This window comes from Tilletiaria anomala (genome assembly GCF_000711695.1).
Source record: "Tilletiaria anomala UBC 951 chromosome Unknown K437scaffold_7, whole genome shotgun sequence".
Taxonomy (NCBI): domain Eukaryota; kingdom Fungi; phylum Basidiomycota; class Exobasidiomycetes; order Georgefischeriales; family Tilletiariaceae; genus Tilletiaria; species Tilletiaria anomala.
Genome location: NW_013547015.1, coordinates 66,391 through 91,611, shown reverse-complemented (window position 1 = coordinate 91,611; position 25,221 = coordinate 66,391). Strand labels below are relative to the sequence as shown.

The window sequence follows — 25,221 nt, the reverse complement described above, 5'->3', positions numbered from 1 at the left end:
AAGCAAACCTACGATCGTTTTGAACGCAGGCGAGAGACTGCCGCGTGATGATCATTATTGCGCGCGTGACAAATAAACAGCATTGTGAAGCAAGATGGAAAAAAGAGTCGCTCTTTACGACTTGCTGGCCTTTTTCTTGGCGCCGCTGCCGATCCCGCCCTTCCCTCGCTTGCCCGCCTTTTTGAGCTTGCTGCTGCCCTTCTTCGATCCTGCCTTGAGCGCCTCGCGGTTCTCCTCCTTGCGCTTGGCAGCTTGCTTGGCTCTCTTCTCACGCACTTTTAATCGGTTCGCCGCACGCTCGGCCGCCGTCTCATAGTGGAATGCCTTTGGCTTGCTGGAGGACGACGCATCAGCCAAATGCGCTTGGTGCTGCGAGAGAATCTGATCTGCTTCACGCAGTATTGACTCTGCTTCTGGTTCGATGAGGTCAGAAATGGCCGCTGTCGCTGGCTTGGCCGGTGGCACTGTTTTGTGCTCCCTCCCATTCTTTCGCCGTTTCGCCGGGTCGTTGCTAGACGTCAACACCGGCTGTGCAGCATTTTTCGAAGGCCCTGCATCATCTGGATCTGCATCCGGATCCCAATCTTGCACGACGACAGAAGTGAAGTGTTGATCTGAATCGTACTCCTCTTCTGGACCTTCTGGTGTTACCTCGTTGCCGCCTTTGCCATCCTCCTCCTCTCCTAGCCCTCCTTCGTACGCATCACCGAAAAGCGCCCGCTCAGCCTTGACGTTCTCCTTGGCCTGTTCCTTCCGCGCCTCCCGAGCTTCTCGCCGATTCTCCTTAAGTTCGATCTTCTTTTGCTCCTCTAGATACTTGCGCGCCTTCTCCTTGCGCTGGACTTTGCGCTTGTGGAACCCAGAGAGGTATTCTGCGCGCGCCGCATCGTCGAACGTCACGGTGTTCACGCGCCTGGCGCTCCTGCTGTATTTGATCGGGCCGGCTGGACGTGCTGAGCTTGCTTTGCCTTTCCCCTTGCCCTTGCCTTTTGACTTGTGCGCAGACGGACCGGTTCGGCCATTTCGCTGGCTGCTTTCAGTGTAAGCTTGTAGTGGAGCGTCCATCTTGTTAGACAGTCGCTCTTGTACCTCCTCGTGCGATCGTGGTCCTGGAGTAGAGAACGCGATGACCACGCCACGTTCGCATCAAGGAGCATAATGTTAGAAAGCCAGTTGAGAAACGGTTTATTGGAGATGTCTGTTTTTCGGAGGCAATTTTTGAATCAAGATGCCGAGCTTACATTCGAAAGATGCCGAGGTCTCCCTGCCGCGCGAAAAGAGAGCCAAGATAGGATATGAGCTGAGAGACGCGAAACGGCAAAAGCTCGACGCCTGGAGTCCGAGTCCCGCGACGCTCATTATACAACTGATCTGAGTGCTGTGCTTCAGATGGCCCGAGTCGCCGAGATCGAAGATGATCTGGTCGACCCGAATCTTCAAGCGTCATTGGGAGATCAAACCCTCAGTGGGCCATTGCGTACCGATGCTTGGGTTGCAAGATGATATGTTTGCCACCCTACAAGCCCTTCTTTGACTTTCAATTCTGCAAACGACTGGCGATCATTGATCACGAGGAGCAGCGTGTGACACGACCTGATCATTTCTCTTATCTCGTATATTGAAGGGGATAGATCCTTAATGTGGCCAACATGACATCAAAAGGCAACACAAGGCCGCGATCCCACCTCTCAGATGTCGTGTCCAACCTTGTGCGCTCCTCGCTCGGGCAGGATGCTTCATCCATCCCACCCGGCCTCAAAGGCGACGATTTGGACAGGTACATTGCGGACCTGATCGCGAAAGAGGCCAAGCAGCGCAATGATCCAACCATCAGTTCGTCGCGCAACGCTCGGGAGGAGCCATCGACAACTCGAGCTGCTCCCACCAATAAGCAGTTTTTGAGTAACTTGATCCGCGCGACTGAAGGCCACAATCGTTCTGTGATTCGCCATCTCGAAAAGGAAGCACATGCAGGACAGCGCGAGCGGACACGGGCGGAGCAGCACGGTGACAGCGACCTGACCTTTTTTCAAAGCAGCCCCAAAAGACAAGACCTTTTGAATCGTTCACAAGAAGGACCGAATCGCTGCACGAGGGCTTTGGGCCGTGTGCCGGAAAATGGACATCCTCGACAACCGTCAACGCGAATGTCAACTCGAATGGGCCATTCAGATGCCAAAGCGAGAGGCAAGATGCGAGCATTTTCGGATGAAGAAGATTCAGAGCACAGTCGGGAAGTGATCTTTGACGATCCTAGGGGCGCTAAACCCGCTCAATCCAGTATGCCAAGATCAAGACATGGCGTTCGGGACCGTTCCGAAGAGCGGACGCGCGATGCTGTTGCGCCACGACGCCACCGTTACCGAGGCGGGTCCCGCTCTGCATCACCGCCACCGAGAAAGACTTCTGCCAGGGACATTTTCCCCGAAAGAGGCAATGTCAGCCATTCTGCAGATCTGCCACCGTCCAAGATGGATAAGTATTTTGCCGCAGACTACGATCCGCGTCTCGACATTGGAAGAGACTCGATCGAAGCAGTCACAGACCCAAGAACAGGCCTTGTAGGCGATGCCGGCTGGGATCAAATGCTTAGCGTCATCCTTGAGAAAGAGGATGCGAAGGCCGAGCGGCGGCGGCTGGAGAAAGAGGAAAGGCGATGTGAGAAGGAAGCGAGACGCGAGGAGAGACGTAGGAGGAGGGAGCGCCGGTCTCGCGCCTCCAGCAGCAGCGAGGACGATGGTGCAACGAGTCAACGCAAGGGAAGTTCAGGCAGGGACAGGCACAAGGAGAGTAAAAAACGAAGCAGAGACAGCGAACGAGGAGATCGAACCCACGGGCACGATCACAGTGATATTCTCCCCTCTCGATCGCCTTCTCCGTCTCCGCATCGGTCGAAGCTGCAAAGTGTCAGAGAAGAGGCTAGCGACAGCCGCAAGCCTACTTCTAGCACAGAGCTCATAGAAATGCGATATCCCAAGACACGTGAATGGGACATGGGCAAGAGAGACCAGTCTTTCTGAGCGTCAGCAGGTGCAATGTAATGTACATTCGGCGCTATCACTAACCCTCGCAGCTTGTGGCGGGCTGAAATGCGCTGTGATACCGTGGACATACGGTGACATGAACTCAATCACGTTCGTGCTGGAAGGGGTTGCGGTGCGCTACTGCTACCCGGGGGGTATTTTTGGTTCGGAAAGGAGCCACTGGCGATCTGCTCGTTTCTATCCGAGAAGTCACGGACGATAATATCACACTTGACGACATCACACAACGCTTTCGCGCTGGACTTAATCGCCGGCGGGAACAGGTTAAGGCCGGCGGAACGCTCGACGGAGTCGACAGGGACGATGAAGCTAGTCAAAGGCACATGGTTGGGTACCGCAGCGTTCGGAATGACGAATGCTGCGAGCGAGAAGCTGTTTGTGCGTTGCAGGCCGAGGAAGGAGGTTCCTGCCGCGTTATTCCTGCCGCTGACCGGCACAGGCGCTGGTGCCGTGGTGCTTGGCGATGGAAGACTCTGCGGGCCACTGACAGCGAGGACGACCTTTGCGAAATGCGTCGGCACTGCAACGTTTGGCGGATTTCCGATGACCCTAGGTAAAAAGGGAAGATGCGCTCCGATCTCAGATGCATGCAATGTGGAGAAACGTGGTCGGCTCTGCAGTCCAACTTACTCGTACGTGACCCGCCATTTCCCCGGCCTCGTCGGATCTGGCTGCGGGAGGTACAAAGGTATAGTGAAGACGTAGATATCGGAGAACTTCTTCGTTAAACTGCGGACAAATTCTTCCTGTGTGATTCAAGTTGAGCAAGGTGGTATGTGTTAGCACGATGAGCCATGCATAAGGCTTGCACTGCACACTGAGAGACGCACCGCTCCCGCCCAATAGTCTCGATTGAAACCTTTACCAACCTGCGGCGCGATATTTGTCAAGAGGAAGGTCCTATATGATTGCTGCATGTGAGCTGATGTATTCCAGATGTTCATGATGTCTGCTGAAAAACACTCACTCGTCCATTGCGACCTGGTTTCTCTTGGCATCGGAAGCGGGTACCATGTGACCTCGGTCGTACCCGCTCCTGAAATAATCCGCGAGCTTGGCTCTGAAGAGCTCTGGGATGCGCTCATCCTCCTTGAATACCGAAAACTTGCGGTTGCCGGGGGCAGCTGGCTGTGAGGTTTGTTGGGACGAGGCGGAGCCTATCTGCGCAGGGGTAGGTGGTCCAGGTGCGGCCAGGAGGGAAGCAGCCGTCAAGTGCTCGGCCGTCCACGATGGGTGTCGCAGTCTGCGATCATATGCGCTAATGTACGCTTGGTGCTCGAGCAGATCAGCGATCGGCCCGGGAACAACTTGGCTGTGCTTGAGGATATCACGGCTAAAGTACGGGAGCACGCCCGTGCTACTTCCGCTGTCGACTACAACGCTCGGCGACGGGGAAGAAGCAGACCCCCCGGAAGCCACCACGGGTTGCCCAGGTGTAGCTTGGGCGTGGGCTTGCGATTTGTTAGATTGAGATATGCCGGACCTGGAAACAACTGCGCTCCCTGCAGCAACACCTAGCACGAGACCGCCCGTGAAGATGCCGAGGTGGAGGAGCTGTGACATGATGGACGTCTGTCGCTAGAGCACTCTGTGCTATCCAGCGCTTCCCCTGCCGATGAGAGATGCTCTTTGCTTTCAATGCTGCAGAGCCGGAGCACGGTGTTGTGCATGGAACATTCAAACGCCGCGCAGAACAAAGCTTAGCAGCTCAGAAGCATCATTGCATTAGTAACGGATCCGCGTTGGATCATCAGGAGGATTTGTCGCTCAAGGATTCCTTCCAATCTTCTTTCCGCCATCAAGGCCTGCGGCTCCCGCTTATCCTCCAGTCCATGACAAGCAGCCGAGGTGAGACTGACGGGGGCGAAGTAAATTGACTGTAACCATACATTGTAGCTTTGTAACTTGGGGTGGCTTTTTGGGTTACTACGGTACATCTGGGGCGCACGGGCTTATATATTTTTTTGGAAGGGAGACATGTTCAACTTATAAGATTACAAGGGTTAACATGGGAGCTGGAGTCTAGGCCAGGAGAGAGCGCAGCACATATGAGTCATCGACTTGAAGATGACCAAGTTAGGGAGATTTGGTTCAGAGGAGTTTTGCTTCTTTCGAAGCTCTCGGCATCATCCTCAATGAAGAGGATGGATCCGTGCTTGACTCTATAATGGGTAATCATCCTTTTCGTGTTCTCCTACGCAAATGAAAGTGCTCTCTCCACCATGAAGCCTGCTCTTGCCGTCCTGTCCGTATTGAGAAAGACGACCACCGCACCAGCGCACGTGGCAATGACTTCATCGTATCCAGCGGTGAGGCTTCCAAGGGAATCCTTGGATAAGCCCACCGTGACAGAGGCACTGGATCCGACGATGCACTTGCCATGCGTGCCCTGTGTGCGGTAGCGGAGTGGCTTCCTACATGACCTTGTCATGCTAATCCGACCACAGGCCCGCCGTCGGGGGATAGGGTTTTGAGTTATACACGAAGCATTTGGAGAAGAGGACAAAATAGAAAACTGGAGAAAAGTCAAGACGACGAAACGAAAAGGGGGCGGAACGCTCGCATCTTCGGGACTCGGAAAGTGCGCGTTGTGGATCCCAAAATCAGCCTGTGGGTTCCCAACTGAAATTTCGGCACTGCACGCGAGAAAAGGGCGCCAGCTGTATGTGCAGCATGCTGGGGCGAGATCTCATCCCCACCATCTTCGCACAGGACATCCTTTCGACCGCCAATCTTGGATCTGGCTTGCGCTTCTCCCTTTGCCTGAAGTTGCACTCCCTCCGCGATACGTTCCTTGTTATCGATAGCCTGGCAGGAGCCCGTGCTGCTGGAAGTCACACTGGTTGGCTCTCTCGTTTCTGCAGCTTCCTCATCCACCCTTCGCCACTCTTCTTCTGCAGCTTGCTGACTTCCGCCATGGCTTCAGCTTCTTCGCTGCGCTCGCTGCTTCGCCCAGCACGGGCGACAGCAATGAGCAGAGCATCGATGGTGAGTTGCGTCTTTCTATGATACACTTCACTCGATGGACATCGGTCATTCATCTGCGTAGCGCGAAGAAATAGCTTCCAGTCCTTTGGGTGTTTACCAGCGTGGGGATGAGGGGGGGGACCAGTCGGAAGCTCATCACACTGGCCACATTACAATAACAGACCGCCTCTAGCCGCATGCTAATGCGTCCCATCCATTGCTTCTCACACAGTCTCTCCGCTCGTCGATTGCGTCTTCTCGCTCTGTCCACATCACTGCGGATGCTTCCTCGGCCGACCCGTCCAGCATTCCAGAGTCCCAGTCAGACGCATTCAAGGTCCAGCTCTCCCCAGACTCTTTCAAAGAGTACCGGTTGGATGGGTACGGAGGTGGCCCCGCACTCGAGTACGAGACTTCCAAGGAGAAGCTCGTGTGGATGTACGAGAGCATGGTCAAGATGCGCAGGATGGAAATGGCTGCAGACAGCCTATACAAGCAAAAGCTCATTCGCGGGTTTTGTCACTTGGCCATCGGTCAGGAAGCCGTTGCCATCGGCATGGAGGCCTCCATGAAGGCGGAAGACAAGCTGATCACAGCATACCGCTGCCACCCTTTCACCGTCATGCGTGGCGGTTCGATCAAGTCTGTCATTGCCGAGCTTTTCGGTCGCGAAGCGGGCATTAGCAAGGGTAAAGGTGGATCGATGCACATGTTCACGCCCACTTTCTTTGGCGGCAATGGTATCGTCGGTGCGCAAGTCCCAGTTGGAGCTGGTCTTGCTTTTGCGCAAAAGTACAACGGCGACAAGAACGCGGTCTTCGCCATGTATGGAGACGGTGCTTCCAACCAGGGTCAAGTTTTCGAGGCGTACAACATGGCCAAGCTTTGGAACCTTCCCTGCGTCTTCATTTGCGAGAACAACAAGTGAGCTGGCAGTGTGTACAAGGCCCTGCTGAAAAGGGTATAAAGTCTTACTTGCCATTGTTCTGCAGATACGGTATGGGCACGCCAGCCGAGCGCAGCAGTATGAACACTTCCTACTACACCCGTGGCGACGTCATCCCTGGCCTGCAAGTTAACGCGATGGATGTTCTCGCCGTTGCGGCGGCAACCAAGTTCGCGAGCGAGTTTACGCTCTCCGACAAGGGCCCGCTTGTCATGGAACTCGTCACCTACCGCTATGGCGGCCACTCGCTCTCGGACCCGGGCACTACCTACCGGACACGTGACGAGATCCAGGCTATGCGCTCCTCCTCGGATCCCATTCAGGGGCTCAAGTCCAAGATCCTCGAGTGGGGCGTCATCGACGAGTCGTCGCTCAAGAAGATTGACAAGGCCGCCAAGGAAGAGGTGGACCAGGCTGTCGAGGAGGCCAAAAAGAGCGACTGGCCTGCGGAGAAGACGCTGTGGGACGACATCTAGTGAGTGGCCCTGCCGAATTTGCGTGATCTCCCGATCATCTCACACTGACCTTGCTATCATCTTTTTATCCTCACAGCTACCCTGGCAGCGAGCCTGCGTACATGAGGGGACGCGAGCGCGAGGAGGTTCACTACTACAAGTGAACGCTCGGTGGAGCTTTCGCTGCTTGTCTCTTTGCTGATGAAGCATGCAGCCATAGCCAGATGTTGCGTGTACTTTTCATAATCCGCATTGCATACATCCAGATCATTTCGACAGACGCTTGCATCACATCGGTTGTCGACGCAGAAATCAAGTGAACGTTATTTTGGCGGTTCTACCACAGGCAGCGAATGGACCTATGTTGGCATACATCGCATTCACTATATGGGAAATATGCTGCAGAAGCGAAGCGTAACGTCTCTTTTCACCTTTCCGATGACGGGCTGTACAAGTTACAGCGTTGAAGTCATCCAGAATGACCTCGGCAATGATACCGCTGTTGCACCATAATTCCACGTCGAACGAATTGAGGATGTGGGTTCGCAACCTCCGAGGCGGGAACCTGAAAGTTGAGCGTTTTGTACTTGCTTCCACCCATCCGCCAGATTGCTTGTCGCGAACGCATTGACGCCGTCCGCGTGTTATCCGGAACGCTGCGCCAATAGCAATAGCGATGTTCGGCGCCAGGTGTCGAGTAGATGAATCTTTTAATCTTCCACTAGAGAGATATGTCCCTGCTCAGTGTCGATGCTTGGCGTGGCTGAATGGTCTGCAGATCGCGTCGCCGCGCCAGCTGCATTGAAGGACTGGCCGAGGATCGCAGCGTTGGCGTATCCCGCGTTGACGGTCATCTTGGCGGCGTGCGTGCTGCTGTGCACGTTCCTTGCGCCCGTGACGCCCCAATTGGTCAGCGAGCCCGTTTCAAAGCCCGGATCTCCTCCACCCCGAGCGAAGGCGGGGTCAGGGTCGCCCGGGTGGCCTGCGCTGGCCCGACCTTGGCGATGTTGATGATGGCAGAGACTCTGTAGGCGCAGTTCGAAAACCGGCAGTTGCTGCTCAGGTCAGGGAGAAGCGGCATGTTGCACGGATGCTACCCGTATTCCAGCTGGAGCTGACATCGACGGCGGTGATGGGCACGTTGCCACTGAGGTTGTCGTCGAGCTGCCAGCCGATGTAGCATGTCTTCCCGCGTGTGCCAGATTCGATGGAAAAAGACTGGACCTGGTACTGGTACGTGGCTGTCGTCGCTTGCGTCATGGAAGGGTCCGGCGCTTGATGCCGACGTGGAGAAGGACTGTCGATTGCCTTGCTGATCCCGACTCCCTGGATGGCGCTGATGTTGTATTGAGCGTAAGAAATGGCAGCGACTTCTGTGACGAACTGCACACTGCCGACTGGTGTCAAATCGCTGAAACTGCCGGTGGAGAAGTCGCCGTCTGGCGTTGCACCATCGGGCAGGCTGGCGCCAGCGATGGAAGCCGCTACGCTGGTGGATAGGGCCCCAAAGGGGCTTCCAGAGCTCGAAGTTGGCGTCGGCGTCGACATCGCCAATCCTGTGGCGCACTTGCAATTCTGGCAGGTCCCGCTCTTACCCCCTGCGTCCTTGTAGCACGACGCATGAAGGCCCCCCTTTGGCTTGCACGCGCTCCGGCCATAGTATCCAGACGATCACCGCGCACTCTGTGAGCAAGGAACTGCATTGCACTGATCTTTGCTGCCCAGACATGCGCGCTTGTAGCATGTACCTTACGTGCAAGCTAATCCTTTGCGGCAGTTCTTGCCTTTGGCTCGCTTGGGCGCGCAAATCCGTTGTTGCAAAAGCAGCTCGAGCGGCACTGCGAACTTTGCATACAGCTTGATCCTATTTGGTACGTCAAGCCGGTCGCGGAGACGCGGGAGCCTCGAGGTGCAGCTAACGCGTGATATGCAGGTAGCACATTTATGGCCAGGAGGGGGGGATGAAAGGGTGAGCTTTGTTGGGCAGTAAGCCAGACGGCACGGCGGCGATACGTTTGGTTATCAGAGAGGAAATGGCTCAGGCTATAGGAAAGAGCTGGTCAGTTGACAAGAGCCTTTAGTGCTTCAACCTTAATGGTGTTGAGTCGCGCTCCGAATCCAATCAGCGGCCCATGGTCACGCTCTCGCAGCCAGTAGCCAACGCAGAGTCACGCTATGAAGGCGAAGTGTGCCCGAGCTTCGGGACGGGTATGCATTGACCTGCGACCATCGAAGAGAAATGCCAATAGGAGCAGAGAGGACCAGAGTGTCCAACGGGCGACGGACACGGCTGAATTGTTCATGTAATAGGATGGGGCGATGGGCGAGCCTCGGAGAGAATCGACATGATTAGGAACTGTAGTTCTGCGCAGTAGGCACGCTGTTAAAGATTTAGCCATGTTGCGATGCCGTGCCTGCTGCTGCTGTTGGCCTTCCAGCGCCAGCATCAGACGGTGTTGAATGGATGGGAATGGTGTCAAGACGCCGAGGATACTCCAACTCATTCTTGTGACTTCCAGTCGAATAACGTGACCAGCGCCAGTCTCTGCGAACGGCCAAGAGTCTGTGAGTGCGTATGTGTGTATGAGCAGATTCGCCACAATCCACTTGCAGAAAAGCCACGCGCCACAGTGCATTCTCACTTCCCACAACAGTCTCCCGACCTTTTGGACATCTCTCAAGACGCCAGAGGACTCCAGACAGCAGCAAAGAGTGCACACCAGGCTCCAGAATGCAAAAGGTGACTCTCCCTTTCTCCCGTTTGTCAATTGAAGAGAGAGTCAGCCAGTCAGCAGCCCCGTCTCACCTCTGCCTCTTTGCTCTGTCTCCAAACTATCTCACGCCCTCAGCTGGCTTCCCGACATAGGCAGCCTTGTGCAGCTGTGCGCTGGCCGATATGACCTAGTTCCTGGAGCGACGAGATGACAACGATGTTTACGCGCTCACGAGTCCGCAACTCACCACGAGTCACGAGTCACCATATAGTCACGATGGACTTTGGTCGCCAAACGATATTCTGCTAGGAGATTGCATCTTGAGATAAAAGTACAGCTACAATCCCAGGAGCGTGCGTGAGGGGAAAGAATGAGAGAGAGAGAACCGGTGCGGTCTGGTAGACAATCAACTATCGGGCCACCAGGCGAAATCGTAGGAAATGCGACTGATGGCGAGTTTGCGAGTGCGGCCTGATGCTAATCCGCTTAGTTACAAGGTGTCGGTAATTTTGGGAAGGTATTCAGGTCGAGTCAGGGGCGCCAGGGCGCCGAATCCCACGGCGTAAAGGGTGTATGTAGCAAGGCGGCTGCGAATGTGATGGATGTGTTTTGCGGCTGGTCAGGAGCAATCCTCAAACTCCTGCTCACCGAGATGACGTGGGACGGCGAGATATGTGGATCTGTCCAGAAGTGGGGTCCGCAGAATGTGCTGAGTGAGTGATGCGATGCTTGCTCATGACCGTTCGATGCGCGTGCTGGCTTTCCGTTTTATTGCATGTATGCTTGTGTACCAATAGAAGGAACTCGGGGAAAGCTCGACAAAGCTGACGTGATGGGCCGGGTCTAATCGCCAAGGAGGCGTGCCAGACGTTTCCCTTTTTCTCTTCGCTTTCAGAAAGCTCACCATTTGCTCAGCTTGATCGAGCCGCACGCCGGGTTAGGCAGCGCGCGGAGGTAGTCTAGCGCACTTTGGCCTTGGTTGATCTTGGGAATGATGCCGTTGTTGATCAGGTCAATCATCGAGTACTGGTACTGCACAGCCGAGGGTGCAGCCTGCACTGGGTTGCTGCTGTTCTGCATGCGCAGGTTCCAGAAGATCGAGCCGGCCGACCAAGCGTAGCCACTGGCCTGCGTGGCAAAGTATTGCCGATTCCAGTCGGCGTCGTGGATCCCGCTAGCTAGCGACCATTCGGTCATGACTGCGGGAATAGGGAAGGATGCCCAGCCTTGTATGTTGTTGCAGACCCTGTTGTTGATAGTGCTCTGGTCGTTGACGGCGGGGAAGTATCCAGGGTAAGGATTGTCGTTGATGACGGCCCATGCCGGGTCAAGCGTCGAAGCATATTCATTCCAGTAGGAAGAGGGGTTCTGCACAAAGCCGTGGTGGAACCACGTCGCGAAGCCAGCTTTCTTGATCTTAGGGTACGTCCGCCCCAAGAATGATTGGTACGTACTGAGCCTGTCCGAAGTCGCTTGTCCGGGTCCGCAGGGCTCGTTAACGGGGGCGATGGAAGAAACGACGCTCTTGTATGGGCTAGCATTCACCCAGCTAATCAAATTATCGATGACGGTGTCCGAGCGGGCCTGGTTGTCCTGCGAGAACCATCCCGGGGTGGAGACGTGACCGCTGCTTTGATCTCCATTCTGCGAGCCCGGCATGGCGTGCATGTCGATTAGCGCACGCATGTTGCGCTTGTACATCCAGCCCAGCACCTGCTCGAGATGATCAAGCTGGGTCGTGTTGATGTACGGCTCCCCACCCGTGGTCGGGATCATAGTCCAGAAGCCGAGCGGGATGCGAATGTGGTTGACGCCGACGCTAAGAAGCGTGTCGAAATCTGACTCGTTGACCCAGGTGCTCCAGTGCTGTTCGAGCAGATTAGCCGCATTCTTGCCAGTATTTGCCACAAACGACCACTCGTCCAGTGCGTCGTTGCCAGCATTCGCCGTGAACCAGTCCTCATACATCCATCGCTCGAGCACAAGCCAGCCTCCAAGTGAAACGCCAATTACTTTGGCCTGTGGATCTGAGTAGTTCCAGGGGGCAAAGGGCTTGATATTGGAAGGGTCATTGCCTGAGCTGTCCAACTTGGGTGCAGTGCTGCCGCTGCTCCCGCCGTTGTGGCCGCTGCCGCTGCTGCCCCCTGGGCTGGTCTTGCCATCCGAGTCTGCAAGGCCGGTCACGCCAGTTGTTGCCTTCTTATTGGCCAGGCCTTTCGTCAAGCCAACACCAAGACCTACACCGGCGGCAGCGAGAATGAGCAGGGCGATAAGCGAAAGAAAAACTGGCTTACGCCTAATGAAGCCTGCGAAGCCGCTCCGCCCAGCGCCGGCTTTTGGTGAAGATGAAGATTGTTCCAGCACGCCATATCCACTGTCCTGCGTTGGTGCGTCCCGGTATTGTTGTTGGGCCTGCAAGCAGCGAAATCGATGAGTCAGCCAATGTTTGTCCCGAACTATGGACAACGATCTTCCCCATCGTAAACAATGAAACTCACGTAGGGATATGACTCGCTAAACCTACCGCGTCCCTGCTCGTACATTTCGCTTGATGACTTGTCCTCGGAGATAGAAAAGTTGGGTGCGGTTGGAGTGCCTGTCGCGACAGGGATGTACCCCGGCTGCGCCGAGTCGTCGAGGTTGAGTTGCTGCATGAGGGTGCTGACTGGTCTTTTGGCGCCTCCTGCTGCAGCTGCTCCACCGAAGAGTTTCTCGTTCTCAGCGTCACTTGGACTATAGCTGTCAGCCGCCGTGCTGTATCGGTATTGGGGCGTGGCGCTGCCCGGGCTGTGGGGGTACAGCCCTGGCTCAGGTGTTTGAGAGCGGTCAGCATATGACATAGTAGCGGATGGATTCGATGGAAGGAGAAACAAGTAGGGCGCCTTTAAATGAATAATCCGAACCAGATGTCTGTTCGTTGATCAATTGGAAGTAAGGGGATTTGAACCGCTTGCGAGCTGCAGGCCGTCGCCGAGTAGCGGTAATGGGGGTAGGAATTAGACTCGGTGCTGCTTGGACGATTACGACTGGGCTGCCAAGTCGATGACTTTGAGACGTGAGCGGAGAGAGCGAAACGAGGGAGGATGGGTATGAGAGAAAGCTGTAGAGAGGGCGGTGAGAGAATGAGGAGGAAAGAGTTGACCAAACATATGCTTTCTACCAAATTCGATAGGGGTCAGGAAGTGGATTAGGTGAGGTGCCGACGTCGTTGAGCATCTGAGGATGGGGAAATGCGGATGGATCTCTCCTGCGAGTGTTGTTGGTGGAGAGTGGAGAGCGCTCGGAAGCCCGACACCTTTGGGGCTTCAGCGCAATCGACCAAAATTTGGGCAAAAAAACATTCACGAGTTTCGGGGAAGTATTCAGGTGGTGGGGGGCAAGCAGCACTGGACAAGTCGCTGACTTGTCCTGCGTCCGGGATCTTTTAAGTATTTTCACTTTGTATTTTGTAGGCGCGTGCATGCACGGAGCTGCTTACATGCTCAGCGATCGGATTCCATGAGATCTTTTCGAGGTCTGTGCCCATTTCTTGACTTCCAAGATAGGAACGAGGCACCAACCCAATTTTGGATGCTATTCCTACACTCTCCCAGAATGTCTCACATATCACGCCTCACGCCTCACGATCTCACAGTCTGCATGGACCAGGCAGAGTTCATCAAGTCATAACAGTGACCACCACATGGCCAGCCGCCAAACTCCAGATTGTTCAATTGAGACCATCGTCCTTGGCCCATGACTTGGGCATTGGTTATGTAAGTGGGCTTGCAACAGCAAGGGAGTGGGCATTACAAGTCTGAAGTGCGCATGGGCACCTTGAAGCAGGCCGCATGCCATTCCACCCCCATTCCCGGTTAGAATATATGGTATTAGCCTGCATGAGACCCAAGTGCTTGGACTAAGCAGAAAAATTTGAAGAGTATTTTACAGCCCCACGTCGCTGTGCTTGCAGTTGTTTCCCCGCGATGAGTAGGCTCTGGTGGACTGCAGATTTTTACACGAATCGACACCCCTCCCGACCAGCCAAAGGCAATCCAGCAGTCAGCGGGGCTCGACAGTCCATGACTCCAGGCTAAAGCTTGTTCGAGTCCAGCGTTCCGGGCCTCCGCAGTCGTTTTTTCAAATTACGGACATCGCAGGTTGCCGCAGGTCCGCGGGACCGAAGTGGCCACCCGTCACGAGCATCATGTACTTGTACGTACATATGTGCGCACTGCGAACTGCCCAGCAGTGGAGGCTCTAGTGGCCCATCCCGTGGCGGAGGCCATGGTTTTCAGGTAAATGTAGTGCAAGTCAATTTCAGTTCTCTCCGGCGAAATCCTCCAATGTATCACAGCAGATCCCACAGCTTCCAAGCAAGTTGACAATGTCATCCACATCACTCTCTCTATGTCCATCGTCTACACGATTCATGTTCGCCCCGTATTCAGTGTTTCAACCCGTCGTCATTGCACCTTTCAAACCCATCTGCCGATGCGCTGATGAGGGGACAAGCCACATTCAGCAACAGTGTGATCAATAGCGACTGGTCTGCAATCAGGTGCTCACAGATAGCCTCCGCTGGGCACAGATTCCGTATACATAGCAGTGAGCTCAAAGCGCGAGACGCAGCAAGCGCTTTTCTCTGTTATGTACCTGGACATGTACTAAACGGCATACCGGGCATCATTTGCAAGATTCTCCGTCCGAGCGAATGACCACGTAGGTCTTTGCAACGCCTGCCATGCTCAGTACATGCGTTACAATAAGGAAATCCTAGTCTACAAGTTCGCCTTTCATTGTGCTCATGACATCTCGCAAATGTCGTTCGCCAGTTGCGTTGAGTAGCTCTCCCTCCTTCCGTCGCTGGGTCAATAGTAGGCACTTCAGCCTCGCTTCCCTAGCTCTCCTGCACATGTCCACTTCGTGCCTCTCCTCTTTCTTCTTCTTCAGCTTCCCACGGAGCTCTTCTTCTCGTTTTGCCCTTTCTGCTTCTAATGATGGGATCCGCTGCGGGAAGGTGAACTCATATGGAGCAGCAGACTCTATGCTGACTGTATGCGTGACTGGTACCGCTGTGTTCGGCGCTTGAAGTGGGGGGGTGGCAACCACTTGCTGCTTTTCTCGCTCGAGCCGGGCTAGATGCTTCGCGCGTCGCTGACTCACTTCTTGGCGCTGGGCAAGGATCCGATTGCGCTCAGTAGAAGGCAAACGTGACAATGAAGGTGATGCTTTCGAAAGGAACGAAGTCGGCTGCTCTGCCATTGCTGACAGAACGTCGGTCTCACACGAATTCCTTGTCGACGGTGGCTGCGCCGCGTCGTGATTGGAACCAAAGTCTCGCGATGGCTCCTGATCCGAGAATGGCCGCGTTGGGTAGTCCCGTTCTATATTACCGTCACTGTTTCGCTTGCCTGTGCGTCCGTGCATGGTATTGTCGCACCTGCGGTCTGCTTCTTCGTCGTGCCGTCGTCTGTTGCCATCGCGATGAGGTTCGATCAAGGGCGGAGCATGTTGCACAGTCCGATCCCACTCCTGTGGCGTTCTGAAGGGACTCCTGAGGAAATGTATGACTTCATGTACGAAATGATGTGCCACTTCGTCGCCCAAAAAATCGCCAAGTAGGCGAAGCGCAGTATCGGATTGCAAGTCGATGCTTTTGAGAATCTGCACGCAATAGGATGTAAGAAATTCGATATCAAGGTTCGGCCACACACGAAGTTCCCGCCGAATAAACACTGTCGCTCGATGTTGCGCATCGGTATCCTTGGCTATTTGGTCAGGTTTGAGAGGAGCTGAATAGCGCGAATAGCGATTGCAGCCCACATGCTTTGCATACGCTTCACAACGGTAGATGCGCCGCCTGAACGCTACTTCCTCGTCCACCCGTTGAAACCCTGCTTCGGCGAGTGTTGCTTCGGATATAGGTGGGGAGCAGAATGCGCGACCGTCTCTGCACTGGTAATTCCCACGGTGGCCTTTGCGGCTGCGCTGTGTCGACTCGGACAAAGCTGGCTGGCGTGACGAAGATGGCGTGCTTGCCAACAGGTGTCGAAAGTACTCGTCGACGGTCGTCTCAGGTGCTGGTCGCAGGTAGAATCTTGAGTAGTCGTGCTTGCCGTGTATGTCATGGATGAGGAACGGACCCATCGGGGCATTGCAAAGCGGACACTGTACGGAGCATACTGATCAGTCTCTACACAAGGTCCTCGTCAAGAGAAAGAAGCGCTGCACTAGCCACCACTCACTGTTCGCCGCAAAGCAGCCCATTTGTGTATGCAGTTGAAGCAAAATTGGCCATGGGAGCAGGAAGGGAGGATCGTCCTGTCGACTATCAGTCCCAAGCAGATGAGACAGAATGGCTCCGCGTCCGAACTGGTGGCCGAGTCCATCTTGCACACATCGCGTTCCGGTGTTAGTCAGGGACACGAGCGATGTCAACAGCAGGATCCAATTGCTTTCTGCCCATTCAGCATGGCGCACGTTGCAGGCCTGCAGTGCCTCCCAAGCTGAAGATCTGGTGATGGTAGCGGGCGACTTCGTCAATTATTCACAACAGCCATGCGCAGCATTGATGAATCCACGCCAGTCAATGCCTGTTTTCAAGACAATTCCAACAATTGGAGTTGTCGAACAGTCTATTGTGGTGAGGATGTCTTTGAATGGCACCGGCTATGCCCGAGATTCAGAGTGTGGGCGCAGCCAATCCAAAAAATGAGTTGAGTGCACTGGCGATAACTCGGTGCCTTGGACTTGCAACTCTCATTCCTACAGCTAAGTTCACTAGACAAACGCAAGCTGTGCTCAACGAATGCATGCCGTGGTGCAACTTGCAGCCTCACAGAGAAGCAAGGGCCTGCTTGAAGAGATACCTTGCTAGACAAGTGTCTGAGCACTGATGGATTAGATGCATGGCTTGTCACTCATTCCCAGCCAAGATGGAGCCTCGGTCCCCGGCGAGGGAGTGGTCGCGGCAAAACGAGGGATCTGTTCAGGACTCTGCGCAGCAGCATGGGCGACACATTTCAGTCACGTCGAGCGCAGAATCTTCCTTTCCATCTGCTAATTCTGACCTGGGATCCATAGGGATTAGCTCATACTATAACGGACACCTCGGCTCTCCTTCCAACGTCTCGCGGCCATTGGGCGTTCAATCGCAGGCGTCTGCCTCAGCCTCGGCAAGCCGCGCGCACAGATTGAGCTCCATTGATTCTCCGCAGAAAGCAGACGCCGTTTTAATGCCATTGGCAGCTGCAAGCCAAGCGAACTCGCCCAAGCTGGGAATGGAACATTCTACGCCAGGAACACCAAGGCAAGGTAATTCGGGAGTGCCAAGTACGTTCGTCAATCAGCAATTTGAGGAATTGCCTTCGGGGAGATCGGTGTTCGCACCACCAGCAAGGTCCAGCTTTGAACTATCTGGCGAGCAGAAAGAAATCGGACGAACCGATACAAGCGGAATTGCCAAGGGGCTGGATGTGCCAGCGGCAGGTGCAGGACGTGTTCAATCTTCTTACTGGAGACAGGGCAGCTCAGATGCACAGTTCCTTGGTACTGCACGTGAAGGAGTTCTTCCTATACCTACTTTTGCGGAACCACAACCGAACGAAGCGGGCTTCGTTCGGACTGCTTCCCTCTACGGCTTGGACACGTTATCGCATCCTTCGCCGGAGGTCATGGGGCAAGGTGCCAATGGGTGGGATGATGTTGAAGGACCAGACTATGCTCCGGAAGATGACGCATCGATTGCAGCTGGAAAGATGTACGCGCAGACGTCTTCAATGTCTCGCAACCATACTTACGCGTATCCGCCGCCTCTCACCCGCGGACACTCAGAAACGGTAACAGGCTATTTGGGAGATGGCGGCACATCAGAGTTGCATCCGGATGATGTCGAGGGCAGCGAACTACCGCAGCAGCAACGGAACAGTACAGAAGTGCTCGCTTATGTGCGCGGGGAGAACCTGACTTTCTTCAATGCCAGACAAGGTTTGGTGAAGTTGAGCAAGTCCGTCAAGCGTATATCGCGACGGGTTGCCAACAGCAGTCAAGAAGCTTTCAGCCCCACCCACCAGCATCAGCCGCTGGGCAACGAAGATACAGAAGATGAGGATGATTACTACGAAGATGCGGGCCCGGCGTACCATGTGGATGGCGATGGTGTGCGCAGGGAACAAGACAGGTCTGCCAACCCACCAGCACGTGTCAAACTCAATACGAGCTTGCTCAGGGGAAAGAGCTTGGGTGTCTTTTCGTCGACAAACCCTGTGCGGATCAGCATGGCCAGACTGCTCTCTCATTGGTGGATTGAACCCCTCATCCTTGCCATGATTGCCTTCAACGCGGTCGTGCTCATCATTCAATCTGCTCGCGATGTCGCCGTTCGCCCGAGATCGCCTGGCTATTTCGACCACTGGGAGGATTATGCCTTGCTTGCTATCTTCTGCATTTTTACGTACGTGTGTCATTGCCTTCGATCCTTGATATCTAGCTAAACACGCTGGACCACTCTACAGGATTGAGATTATGGCAAAGATTATCGTGTCGGGTCTGATCATCAATCCGCCTTCGCTGCCGGAGGTACTTCACTCGGTAGACGACAAGGCTACTCATGGAGATAGCGCCTCACTGCCGTCTCACTTGCTCCGAGAAAAGGCTGCATCCGGACACCACAGGCGCGAGGGCTCTCAAAGCAACACATTGGAGTCGCTTGCATACTTTGGCGATACCCTCAAACGTTCTGCGCAGAAAGCGCTCAAACCAGATGCATTCGACACTTCTAGGCAAACCCAGATCAGTCCAAATCGCAACACCTTCACTGGCCGCCCTTTCGATTATGCGCCTGCAGCTTCGACCGCCTCAGATGTAGAAGTGAAATCACAGGAGCGAGCGGCCACACTTTCTCATCCTCAACGAGAGGCAACATACGGCTCCACAAGCATGCAAAGCACGCTTTCACAACCTTTCAGGCAGACCACCGCGGACGACTTTATGATGCGGCGTCAACGTGTGCTACCATTTGCTGAAGCTATTGTGATCCAGCGATCCCAAGCACCTTACTATGCGTACTTGCGCCACTCTTGGAATCGCATTGATATGGTCGCCGTAGTCGCCTACTGGGCGTGCTTCTGGCTCGCCCAAGTTCATCATGAAATCACGCCGAACTACCACATCTTCGTTTTTCGCGCCATCTCCGTGCTTCGATGCGCGCGGTTGCTTGCAATTACGAGCGGGACCGCCACCATCCTCGCCTCCCTCAAACAGGCCGGACCGCTCTTGGTCAATGTCTCCTTCTTCACTGTCTTTTCACTTCTGCTTTTCTCCATCATCGGCACGCAGGCTTTCAAAGGCAGTTATCGCCGATCCTGCATGTGGATCGTTGAGTGGAACAACAACACGCTGCCAACTGACGGAAACCAGACACTGAGCCAGATCTGTGGATCATACACGGATCCCTTCAGCGGACAGGTGTATGGCCATGTGCGACCTGACGGATCTATGCTGTCGACACAAGCAAAAGGCTACCAATGCCCTCTCGGTCAAGCATGTATTGAGGGTAGCGACCCTCAGGCTGGCACCCAAGGGTTCGATAACATCTTCCAATCCCTTCTGCAAGCCTTCATCATCATCTCCTCCAATGGATGGTCACAGACACTGTACGACATGGTAGATGCAAACTACTCTGCCGCTTCTATCTTTTTCATTATCGGCCTGATCGTCACCAACTTTTGGATGGCCAACTTATTCGTCGCAGTCATCACCAACACATTCGCGTCGATCACATCCCAAACCAATCGCTCCGCCTTTGCTGCCGAGAATGTTGGGTATGAGAAGCATATTGTCCCGCATACGGAGGGAAGCACCCATTTGAGACGAGCTAGGCATGTAGCCCATATTTGGGCCAAGGTCGTGTGGCACTCCAGGTGGTTCTGGGTTCTGCTCATTGTCGTAGATGTTGCGCTGCAAGGCTCCACCGACTGGACCGATGCGGAGCAGGTCAGCGTCGGTGAGTTGTTCTCAATACGAAGGCATCTGGCTGTGATCTGACGAGATGTTCTCACAGTCGATCGAGATTTGTGGTTCGCCATCGCGTTTGATGTCGAGATGCTCTTTCGTTTCAGCGTTCCCCTGCTCGATGGCGGCTGGCGTCCCTTCTTTCAACGCGGGCGGAACTCGTTCGATCTTGCTTTGGCAGTCCTTGCATCGATCGCGCAGATTCCAGCTGTCAAGCTCTCGCCAGTCTACCCTTGGCTCACCATCTTTTCTCTCGCTAGGTTCTACCGTGTGATTTTGGCGGTGCCGCGAATGGGCAATCTGCTGAAGGCAGTGCTTGGCTCCGTCGCTGGGCTCCTCAACATGATCCTTTTCTTGGGTCTGATGGTGGGCCTTGCATGTCTCATTGCCATGCAATTATTTCGTGGAGACATTCAGCCAGAGCCAGATGGTGAAGCGATTGAGATGACCTTCAAGCAGACGTACAATGGCTTTCTGGCCATGTACCAAGTGAGTCTTTAGACAGATGTCGCTAGAACCTCGTGCTGACACCATATGTTGGATGCAGATATTTTCATCCGAGAATTGGACCACTGTCTTATGGAGCGTTCTGTCAAGCGAAGAACAGTTCCATCAGGCGGTCCTTGCCGGCATTTTCTTGTGCGGCTGGTTCTTTTTCTCGAACTGTGAGCCGTTTCCGTATCTTAGTTGTGAACCGAGGGTTGAATGGTCATTTGTCTACCAGTCATTATGCTCCAAATGTTCATTGCTGTCATCAACGAAAATTTCACGGTTGCAGAAAGTGAAAAACGCCAGAAGCAGCTTGAAGCGTACCTACAACGCCACGAAGCGCCGAAGGAGGGCTTTCGCCAGAAGATATTCAAGAAACTCAGTCCCTATGGGCGTCGCTGGGAGGCATTCGAAGCTGAACTTCGTGCTAGAGGGCCTCAGCCTGGGTACTCCGACGCTTCAAATGGCGCTAGCCAACCAACCTTTGGCGGCCAAACCTTCGCCAAGTTTTCCACCACGGCTTCTTTTTTCGCACGCGTTGCTCGGAAGCACTTTGGCCTGGAGCAACGTTCCGACGTCATTAACCTCAACTTGGTACAAGGCCGGCGGAGCCGCAGCTCATTCAGTGCTGCTGATATGCTTGGCACAAGCGGGCGGCCACAATCGGTTCTGGACATGGACTTCAGTGATCTGCCCGGACAATCCGCGCAATTCCAACGTATCGACCGCCATGGGCGGATGCTCCGGACGCGTGGCGAGCTCGGCCTCCATAGGGTGCAAGGTCCATCACAAGCCGATATCGATGCAGAGTATGCTGCCCGGGTCACCAATGACCCGCGGATGCTTATGGCACGCTTCTTAGCCAAGTATCCAAGCTATGACAAGTCCCTCTTCATCTTTTCTAACGCATCGCCGGTTCGACGCTTTTGCCAGTCGATCGTTCCTTCGAGCCATGGGGAGAGGCTCTTTGGCAGGCCTGTGGCGCCGTTGCGATTTCGCGTCTATCAAGCGCTGCTCCTTGCCTCCATCATTGCATCTATCGCGATCGCTGGTTTTGCCACACCGGCATACCGGAAGTGGTACGACATACAGTACTCGAATAGCAGCTACTTTTCGTGGTTCGTTCTTGCGGATGCTCTGCTGGCCACGCTCATCTTGATTGAGCTTCTGATCAAAGTCGTCGCGGACGGTTTCATTTTCACGCCTAACGCCTATCTCCTCAGCGGCTGGAATTTGCTGGACTTGTTTGTCCTTCTCGCAATGTTCGTCAACATATTCGCCGGAGAGAGCCGTTTGGCAAGAGCTTCGCGTGCGGTCCGTGCGCTACGCCTCATCAATTTGTCCGCTGTGATGCGTCAAACCTTTCAGATCATGTTCCAAAGCGGCTTGCTAAGGATGATTGATGCAGCAGTGCTCGCCATCCTTTATATCATTCCTTATGCAGTTTGGGGGCAGAACCTATTTGCAGGACTTCTGTACTCGTGCAATGACGGGGGTGCCGGAATCGCTACCAAACTCGACTGCTCTGGGGAGTTTCAATCCAGCCCAATTGGCGACTGGACCTTCTATGCGCCAAGAGTCTGGCAAAACCCAACAGAAGGATCACGCTACTCGTTTGATGACTTCAAGTCGTCTCTTCTGATTCTCTTCGAGATTGTTAGCTTGGAAGGTGAGTGGCCTTCACCCGAGTTGATTATCGTGGTTTTTCGTGTGTTAAACTGTCAAATTATACAGGTTGGACCAATGTCATGTCAACTGCAATGTCAATTGCAGGGAAAGATCAGCAGCTGCAACACGACAACCGCCAGGTCAATGCAATCTTCTTCGTCATCTATAACCTCATCGGTGCCGTCATTGTCCTGACACTTTTCGTCAGCGTGATCATCGAAAACTTCCGGACATTCTCTGGCGCTGCGTTCTTGACAACAGAGCAGCGCCAATGGATTGATTTGAAGCGGCTCATCTTCAGGCAACGGCCTTCGCATCGGCCGAGGAGCCCTCCGACGGACGCATTTCGCTTGTGGTGCTACAAGCGGAGTATACACAAGAGTGGCTGGTGGTCAAGATCTTTCACCCTGCTTTACATTGTCAATGCAATCCTTTTGATGACTTCGACCTACGACGATACTGGCCTTGCCGACGTCATCAAGTGTGAGCCATCTGCTTGCAGCCGTGCGACGCGCCCCTCATTCTAATACACTTTGATTTTCACCAGCCTCTATCTATCTCGTGCTCGCGTTCTGCTACACTGTTGATGTCTTTGTGCGCCTCGTAGGCTTGGGTCCACGCAACTTCTTCGCAACGTGGTGGAGTACATATGACGTCGTCATCATTACTGGTATTGTGATCACCACATTACCGCTGCTCGCTGGCAGTGGTAACGTAGGCATGAAAGATGCGCAAAAGGTATTCCTGACAGCCAGCTGCTTCAAGCTGGTGCAGAAGTTCGACAGCCTCAATCAGCTGTTCAAGACTGCAATCGCCAGTCTTCCGGTGAGTCGCTCCACCGATCAAGGACATGCGGCGAGCCAGCTCTGACATGTTCCGTCGTGCAGGCAATCTTGTCTCTTTTCGCACTTTGGGTGGTACTCTTTCTCGTCTGGGCCATCCTTCTACTCGAAGTTTTCGGCTTGACACGTTGGGGCCCAAATGAGACGTACGCTCAAAGCTTCTCCACCTTCTGGGCATCTTTCGTGTTCCTGGCAAGAATGACGACAGGCGAGAATTGGAACCAGTACATGCATGACTATGCCCTCGATCCGCCGCACTGTATGCCCAACAGTAACTACCTTTTCTCCGACTGCGGCAGCTCGACATGGGCGTACTTTCTTTTCATCTCCTGGAACATCATTTCGATGTACATCTTCCTGAACAGTGAGCTAGCGTATGGATATCCCTGCCCTCGACTTCCACTTACCCATTGCCACACACCCACTCCACAGTGTTTACTGGTACTGTCGTCGAGAATTTTTCGTACGTCTTTCAGCTTGGCGGAAAGCCCCTCCTAACACGGCAACAGATCCGCGACTTCAAAGCGCTGTGGGCAGAGTACGATGTTCACCGCTCTGGCTACATCACGCGAAACCAGATTGGACCATTCTTGGCGCGCCTATCTGGCGCATTTGAGGTGCGGATATACCAAGGCGAGTGCAGCTTGCAACAACTCATGTCGGCCGCATTTCCTGGCTTCGACAACCCGCGTGCGGCAGGCGACGGCAGCGCGTTTCTGCGCACGCAACGTGACATGAGACGCCACTGTGATATACCCCCCTTCATGGTGGAGGATCTCAACCACGCTATAGACAAGTTGGATGTGGTGGAAATTCGAAGGCGCAGAGCTCGATTGAATCGGCTTTACCACGAGGCACTGCTGGCAGATGATCGGGGTAAAGGTGTCTCCTTCACTAAGATGCTCCTCATTTTGTCCAGCTACAAGCTGATCAACGAGGTGCATGCACTTGAAGTGAAGGACTTGATTGAGCGCCGCGCGGTTGTGGAGCAGGTGGAGAATCAGATCAGCTTGGAGCGGGTACGTGGCGTTTTGAAGATGGTCTACCTCCGGCGCAGGTTCTTAGCGCATCAAGCAGAGAAGCAAGGACAGCTGCACCCATCTGCGCCTTTGCCGAACGTCTTGCTCACTAATCGGTTCGGGGCCCCGGCTGGCTTTGACGACGGCAACAGTGGTCCGCAGCACCTGGGTATTGCAACGCAAGACCTGCAGCACGGAGACAGCTCGCTATCGCCGATGGAACCGACAAGCGCTAGCGATAACGGCGCGGGGCCAGCAGGGTATCTGTCGCCACGAGGTTCATCGCCCAGATGGAATGGTTTGCCATCTGCAGACGCTGGTTCGTTAGCTCCACCAAGCAGGGATCTCGATGAGACTAGCGACTCTGCGCAGGGTAACAGCGCTCTCAGTCACTTCGAAGCCACAGCGTGGGGCCACATCATGCGTCGTTTGTCCACATCATATACTGGCTTTCAGCAGGAGGAAGGAGAAAACGTCGGCATGGCGGAACCTCTCTCTGCAGAGTACGAAGGACAGTACCAAGGACTCCCGGAAGATGAAGATACCGGAAGTCATTGGAAGCAAGCGAGGGGCCAGAGAGACCCATACGGACACATTTGAGAACGACATCCGTCTATCAGCATCACATCAGCGTGATCAATAATAGACAGCGAACGCAACCACTTTGCATACAGCTCGGAGCACATTGCCTTTTAGAGAACTCATCACTAAGCACAAATTCCCACCAGCAAGTTTTTGATGTAGCATAGACATCCGCTCTCGAAGCGAACACAGGTCAATAAAGACCTTCGACTGGTGTTGGTACAATAATAGCATTGGCATCAGCACCCGCAGTGCGTCAAGCGCCGTGGACAGCCCAGCGAGCATCGTGATTTGTGCGATTGCAGCAGCCGGGGTGTGGGCAAATTGCTGGGAAGAGATCGAGGACAGTCGAGGTGAAGTCGTCGAATGATTGGCAGCCTTTCGTAGAAGGGGCAAAGGTCATCCGAAAACAAGAACATTCGGGAACACCAGCTGTTAGTCAGATATGGGACAGTAAGCATCTCACCTTTCGACCTTCGAGCATCGAGCTTCTTCCTCTCAA

The 25,221-nt window shown here is 54.3% G+C and overlaps 8 protein-coding genes across 8 annotated transcripts; 3 read left to right on the top strand and 5 right to left on the bottom strand.

Moving 5' to 3' along the window:
* Window positions 1–39: 39 nt before the first annotated feature.
* On the bottom strand, window positions 40–1,161 carry K437DRAFT_253890 (uncharacterized protein). Its single transcript, XM_013390080.1, has one exon. The coding sequence runs from the start codon at window positions 1,063–1,065 to the stop codon at window positions 115–117; it is 951 nt and encodes a 316-aa protein (XP_013245534.1). The 5' UTR covers window positions 1,066–1,161; the 3' UTR covers window positions 40–114.
* A 149-nt stretch (window positions 1,162–1,310) lies between these two features.
* On the top strand, window positions 1,311–3,069 carry K437DRAFT_253889 (uncharacterized protein). The gene has a single exon (XM_013390079.1). The coding sequence runs from the start codon at window positions 1,650–1,652 to the stop codon at window positions 3,018–3,020; it is 1,371 nt and encodes a 456-aa protein (XP_013245533.1). The 5' UTR covers window positions 1,311–1,649; the 3' UTR covers window positions 3,021–3,069.
* On the bottom strand, window positions 2,670–4,928 carry K437DRAFT_272212 (uncharacterized protein). Its single transcript, XM_013390078.1, has 4 exons — window positions 4,012–4,928; window positions 3,875–3,944; window positions 3,675–3,790; window positions 2,670–3,593 (listed from the first exon to the last, which is right to left on the bottom strand). The coding sequence occupies exons 1-4, from the start codon at window positions 4,605–4,607 to the stop codon at window positions 3,131–3,133; spliced, it is 1,245 nt and encodes a 414-aa protein (XP_013245532.1). The 5' UTR covers window positions 4,608–4,928; the 3' UTR covers window positions 2,670–3,130.
* An 889-nt stretch (window positions 4,929–5,817) lies between these two features.
* On the top strand, window positions 5,818–7,692 carry K437DRAFT_253886 (putative PDA1-pyruvate dehydrogenase alpha chain precursor). Its single transcript, XM_013390077.1, has 4 exons — window positions 5,818–6,032; window positions 6,244–6,935; window positions 7,004–7,432; window positions 7,510–7,692. The coding sequence occupies exons 1-4, from the start codon at window positions 5,961–5,963 to the stop codon at window positions 7,574–7,576; spliced, it is 1,260 nt and encodes a 419-aa protein (XP_013245531.1). The 5' UTR covers window positions 5,818–5,960; the 3' UTR covers window positions 7,577–7,692.
* A 430-nt stretch (window positions 7,693–8,122) lies between these two features.
* On the bottom strand, window positions 8,123–8,960 carry K437DRAFT_266359 (uncharacterized protein; the record flags this gene model as incomplete). Its single annotated transcript, XM_013390076.1, has 2 exons — window positions 8,123–8,437; window positions 8,532–8,960. The coding sequence occupies 2 exons, from the start codon at window positions 8,958–8,960 to the stop codon at window positions 8,123–8,125; spliced, it is 744 nt and encodes a 247-aa protein (XP_013245530.1).
* A 1,710-nt stretch (window positions 8,961–10,670) lies between these two features.
* On the bottom strand, window positions 10,671–13,124 carry K437DRAFT_161792 (glycoside hydrolase family 5 protein). Its single transcript, XM_013390075.1, has 2 exons — window positions 12,625–13,124; window positions 10,671–12,538 (listed from the first exon to the last, which is right to left on the bottom strand). Exons 1-2 carry the CDS (start codon window positions 12,964–12,966, stop codon window positions 11,027–11,029), a joined length of 1,854 nt encoding a protein of 617 aa, XP_013245529.1. The 5' UTR covers window positions 12,967–13,124; the 3' UTR covers window positions 10,671–11,026.
* A 1,725-nt stretch (window positions 13,125–14,849) lies between these two features.
* K437DRAFT_253883 (uncharacterized protein) lies at window positions 14,850–16,745 on the bottom strand. The gene is made up of 2 exons (XM_013390074.1): window positions 16,354–16,745; window positions 14,850–16,276 (listed from the first exon to the last, which is right to left on the bottom strand). The coding sequence occupies exons 1-2, from the start codon at window positions 16,495–16,497 to the stop codon at window positions 14,882–14,884; spliced, it is 1,539 nt and encodes a 512-aa protein (XP_013245528.1). The 5' UTR covers window positions 16,498–16,745; the 3' UTR covers window positions 14,850–14,881.
* A 175-nt stretch (window positions 16,746–16,920) lies between these two features.
* On the top strand, window positions 16,921–24,951 carry K437DRAFT_161584 (uncharacterized protein). Its single transcript, XM_013390073.1, has 9 exons — window positions 16,921–18,560; window positions 18,622–20,111; window positions 20,169–20,608; window positions 20,667–20,784; window positions 20,844–22,277; window positions 22,343–22,759; window positions 22,824–23,101; window positions 23,164–23,482; window positions 23,551–24,951. Exons 1-9 carry the CDS (start codon window positions 17,017–17,019, stop codon window positions 24,735–24,737), a joined length of 7,227 nt encoding a protein of 2,408 aa, XP_013245527.1. The 5' UTR covers window positions 16,921–17,016; the 3' UTR covers window positions 24,738–24,951.
* The last annotated feature ends 270 nt before the right edge of the window (window positions 24,952–25,221 follow it).

Coding starts and splice junctions, on each gene's coding strand:
- K437DRAFT_253890 (XM_013390080.1), bottom strand. CDS start 1,065: ATGGACGCTCCACTACAAGCTTACACTGAAAGCAGCCAGCGAAATGGC.
- K437DRAFT_253889 (XM_013390079.1), top strand. CDS start 1,650: ATGACATCAAAAGGCAACACAAGGCCGCGATCCCACCTCTCAGATGTC.
- K437DRAFT_272212 (XM_013390078.1), bottom strand. CDS start 4,607: ATGTCACAGCTCCTCCACCTCGGCATCTTCACGGGCGGTCTCGTGCTA. Junction 3,945..4,011: donor AACCAGGTCGCAATGGACGA/GTGAGTGTTTTT, acceptor GCAATCATATAG/GACCTTCCTCTTGACAAATA. Junction 3,791..3,874: donor GAGACTATTGGGCGGGAGCG/GTGCGTCTCTCA, acceptor TGAATCACACAG/GAAGAATTTGTCCGCAGTTT.
- K437DRAFT_253886 (XM_013390077.1), top strand. CDS start 5,961: ATGGCTTCAGCTTCTTCGCTGCGCTCGCTGCTTCGCCCAGCACGGGCG. Junction 6,033..6,243: donor CAATGAGCAGAGCATCGATG/GTGAGTTGCGTC, acceptor CTTCTCACACAG/TCTCTCCGCTCGTCGATTGC. Junction 6,936..7,003: donor TTCATTTGCGAGAACAACAA/GTGAGCTGGCAG, acceptor ATTGTTCTGCAG/ATACGGTATGGGCACGCCAG.
- K437DRAFT_161792 (XM_013390075.1), bottom strand. CDS start 12,966: ATGTCATATGCTGACCGCTCTCAAACACCTGAGCCAGGGCTGTACCCC. Junction 12,539..12,624: donor TTAGCGAGTCATATCCCTAC/GTGAGTTTCATT, acceptor CGCTGCTTGCAG/GCCCAACAACAATACCGGGA.
- K437DRAFT_253883 (XM_013390074.1), bottom strand. CDS start 16,497: ATGGACTCGGCCACCAGTTCGGACGCGGAGCCATTCTGTCTCATCTGC. Junction 16,277..16,353: donor GGGCTGCTTTGCGGCGAACA/GTGAGTGGTGGC, acceptor TGCTCCGTACAG/TGTCCGCTTTGCAATGCCCC.
- K437DRAFT_161584 (XM_013390073.1), top strand. CDS start 17,017: ATGGCTTGTCACTCATTCCCAGCCAAGATGGAGCCTCGGTCCCCGGCG. Junction 22,278..22,342: donor CGAGATTGTTAGCTTGGAAG/GTGAGTGGCCTT, acceptor CAAATTATACAG/GTTGGACCAATGTCATGTCA. Junction 23,102..23,163: donor CTGCAATCGCCAGTCTTCCG/GTGAGTCGCTCC, acceptor TCCGTCGTGCAG/GCAATCTTGTCTCTTTTCGC.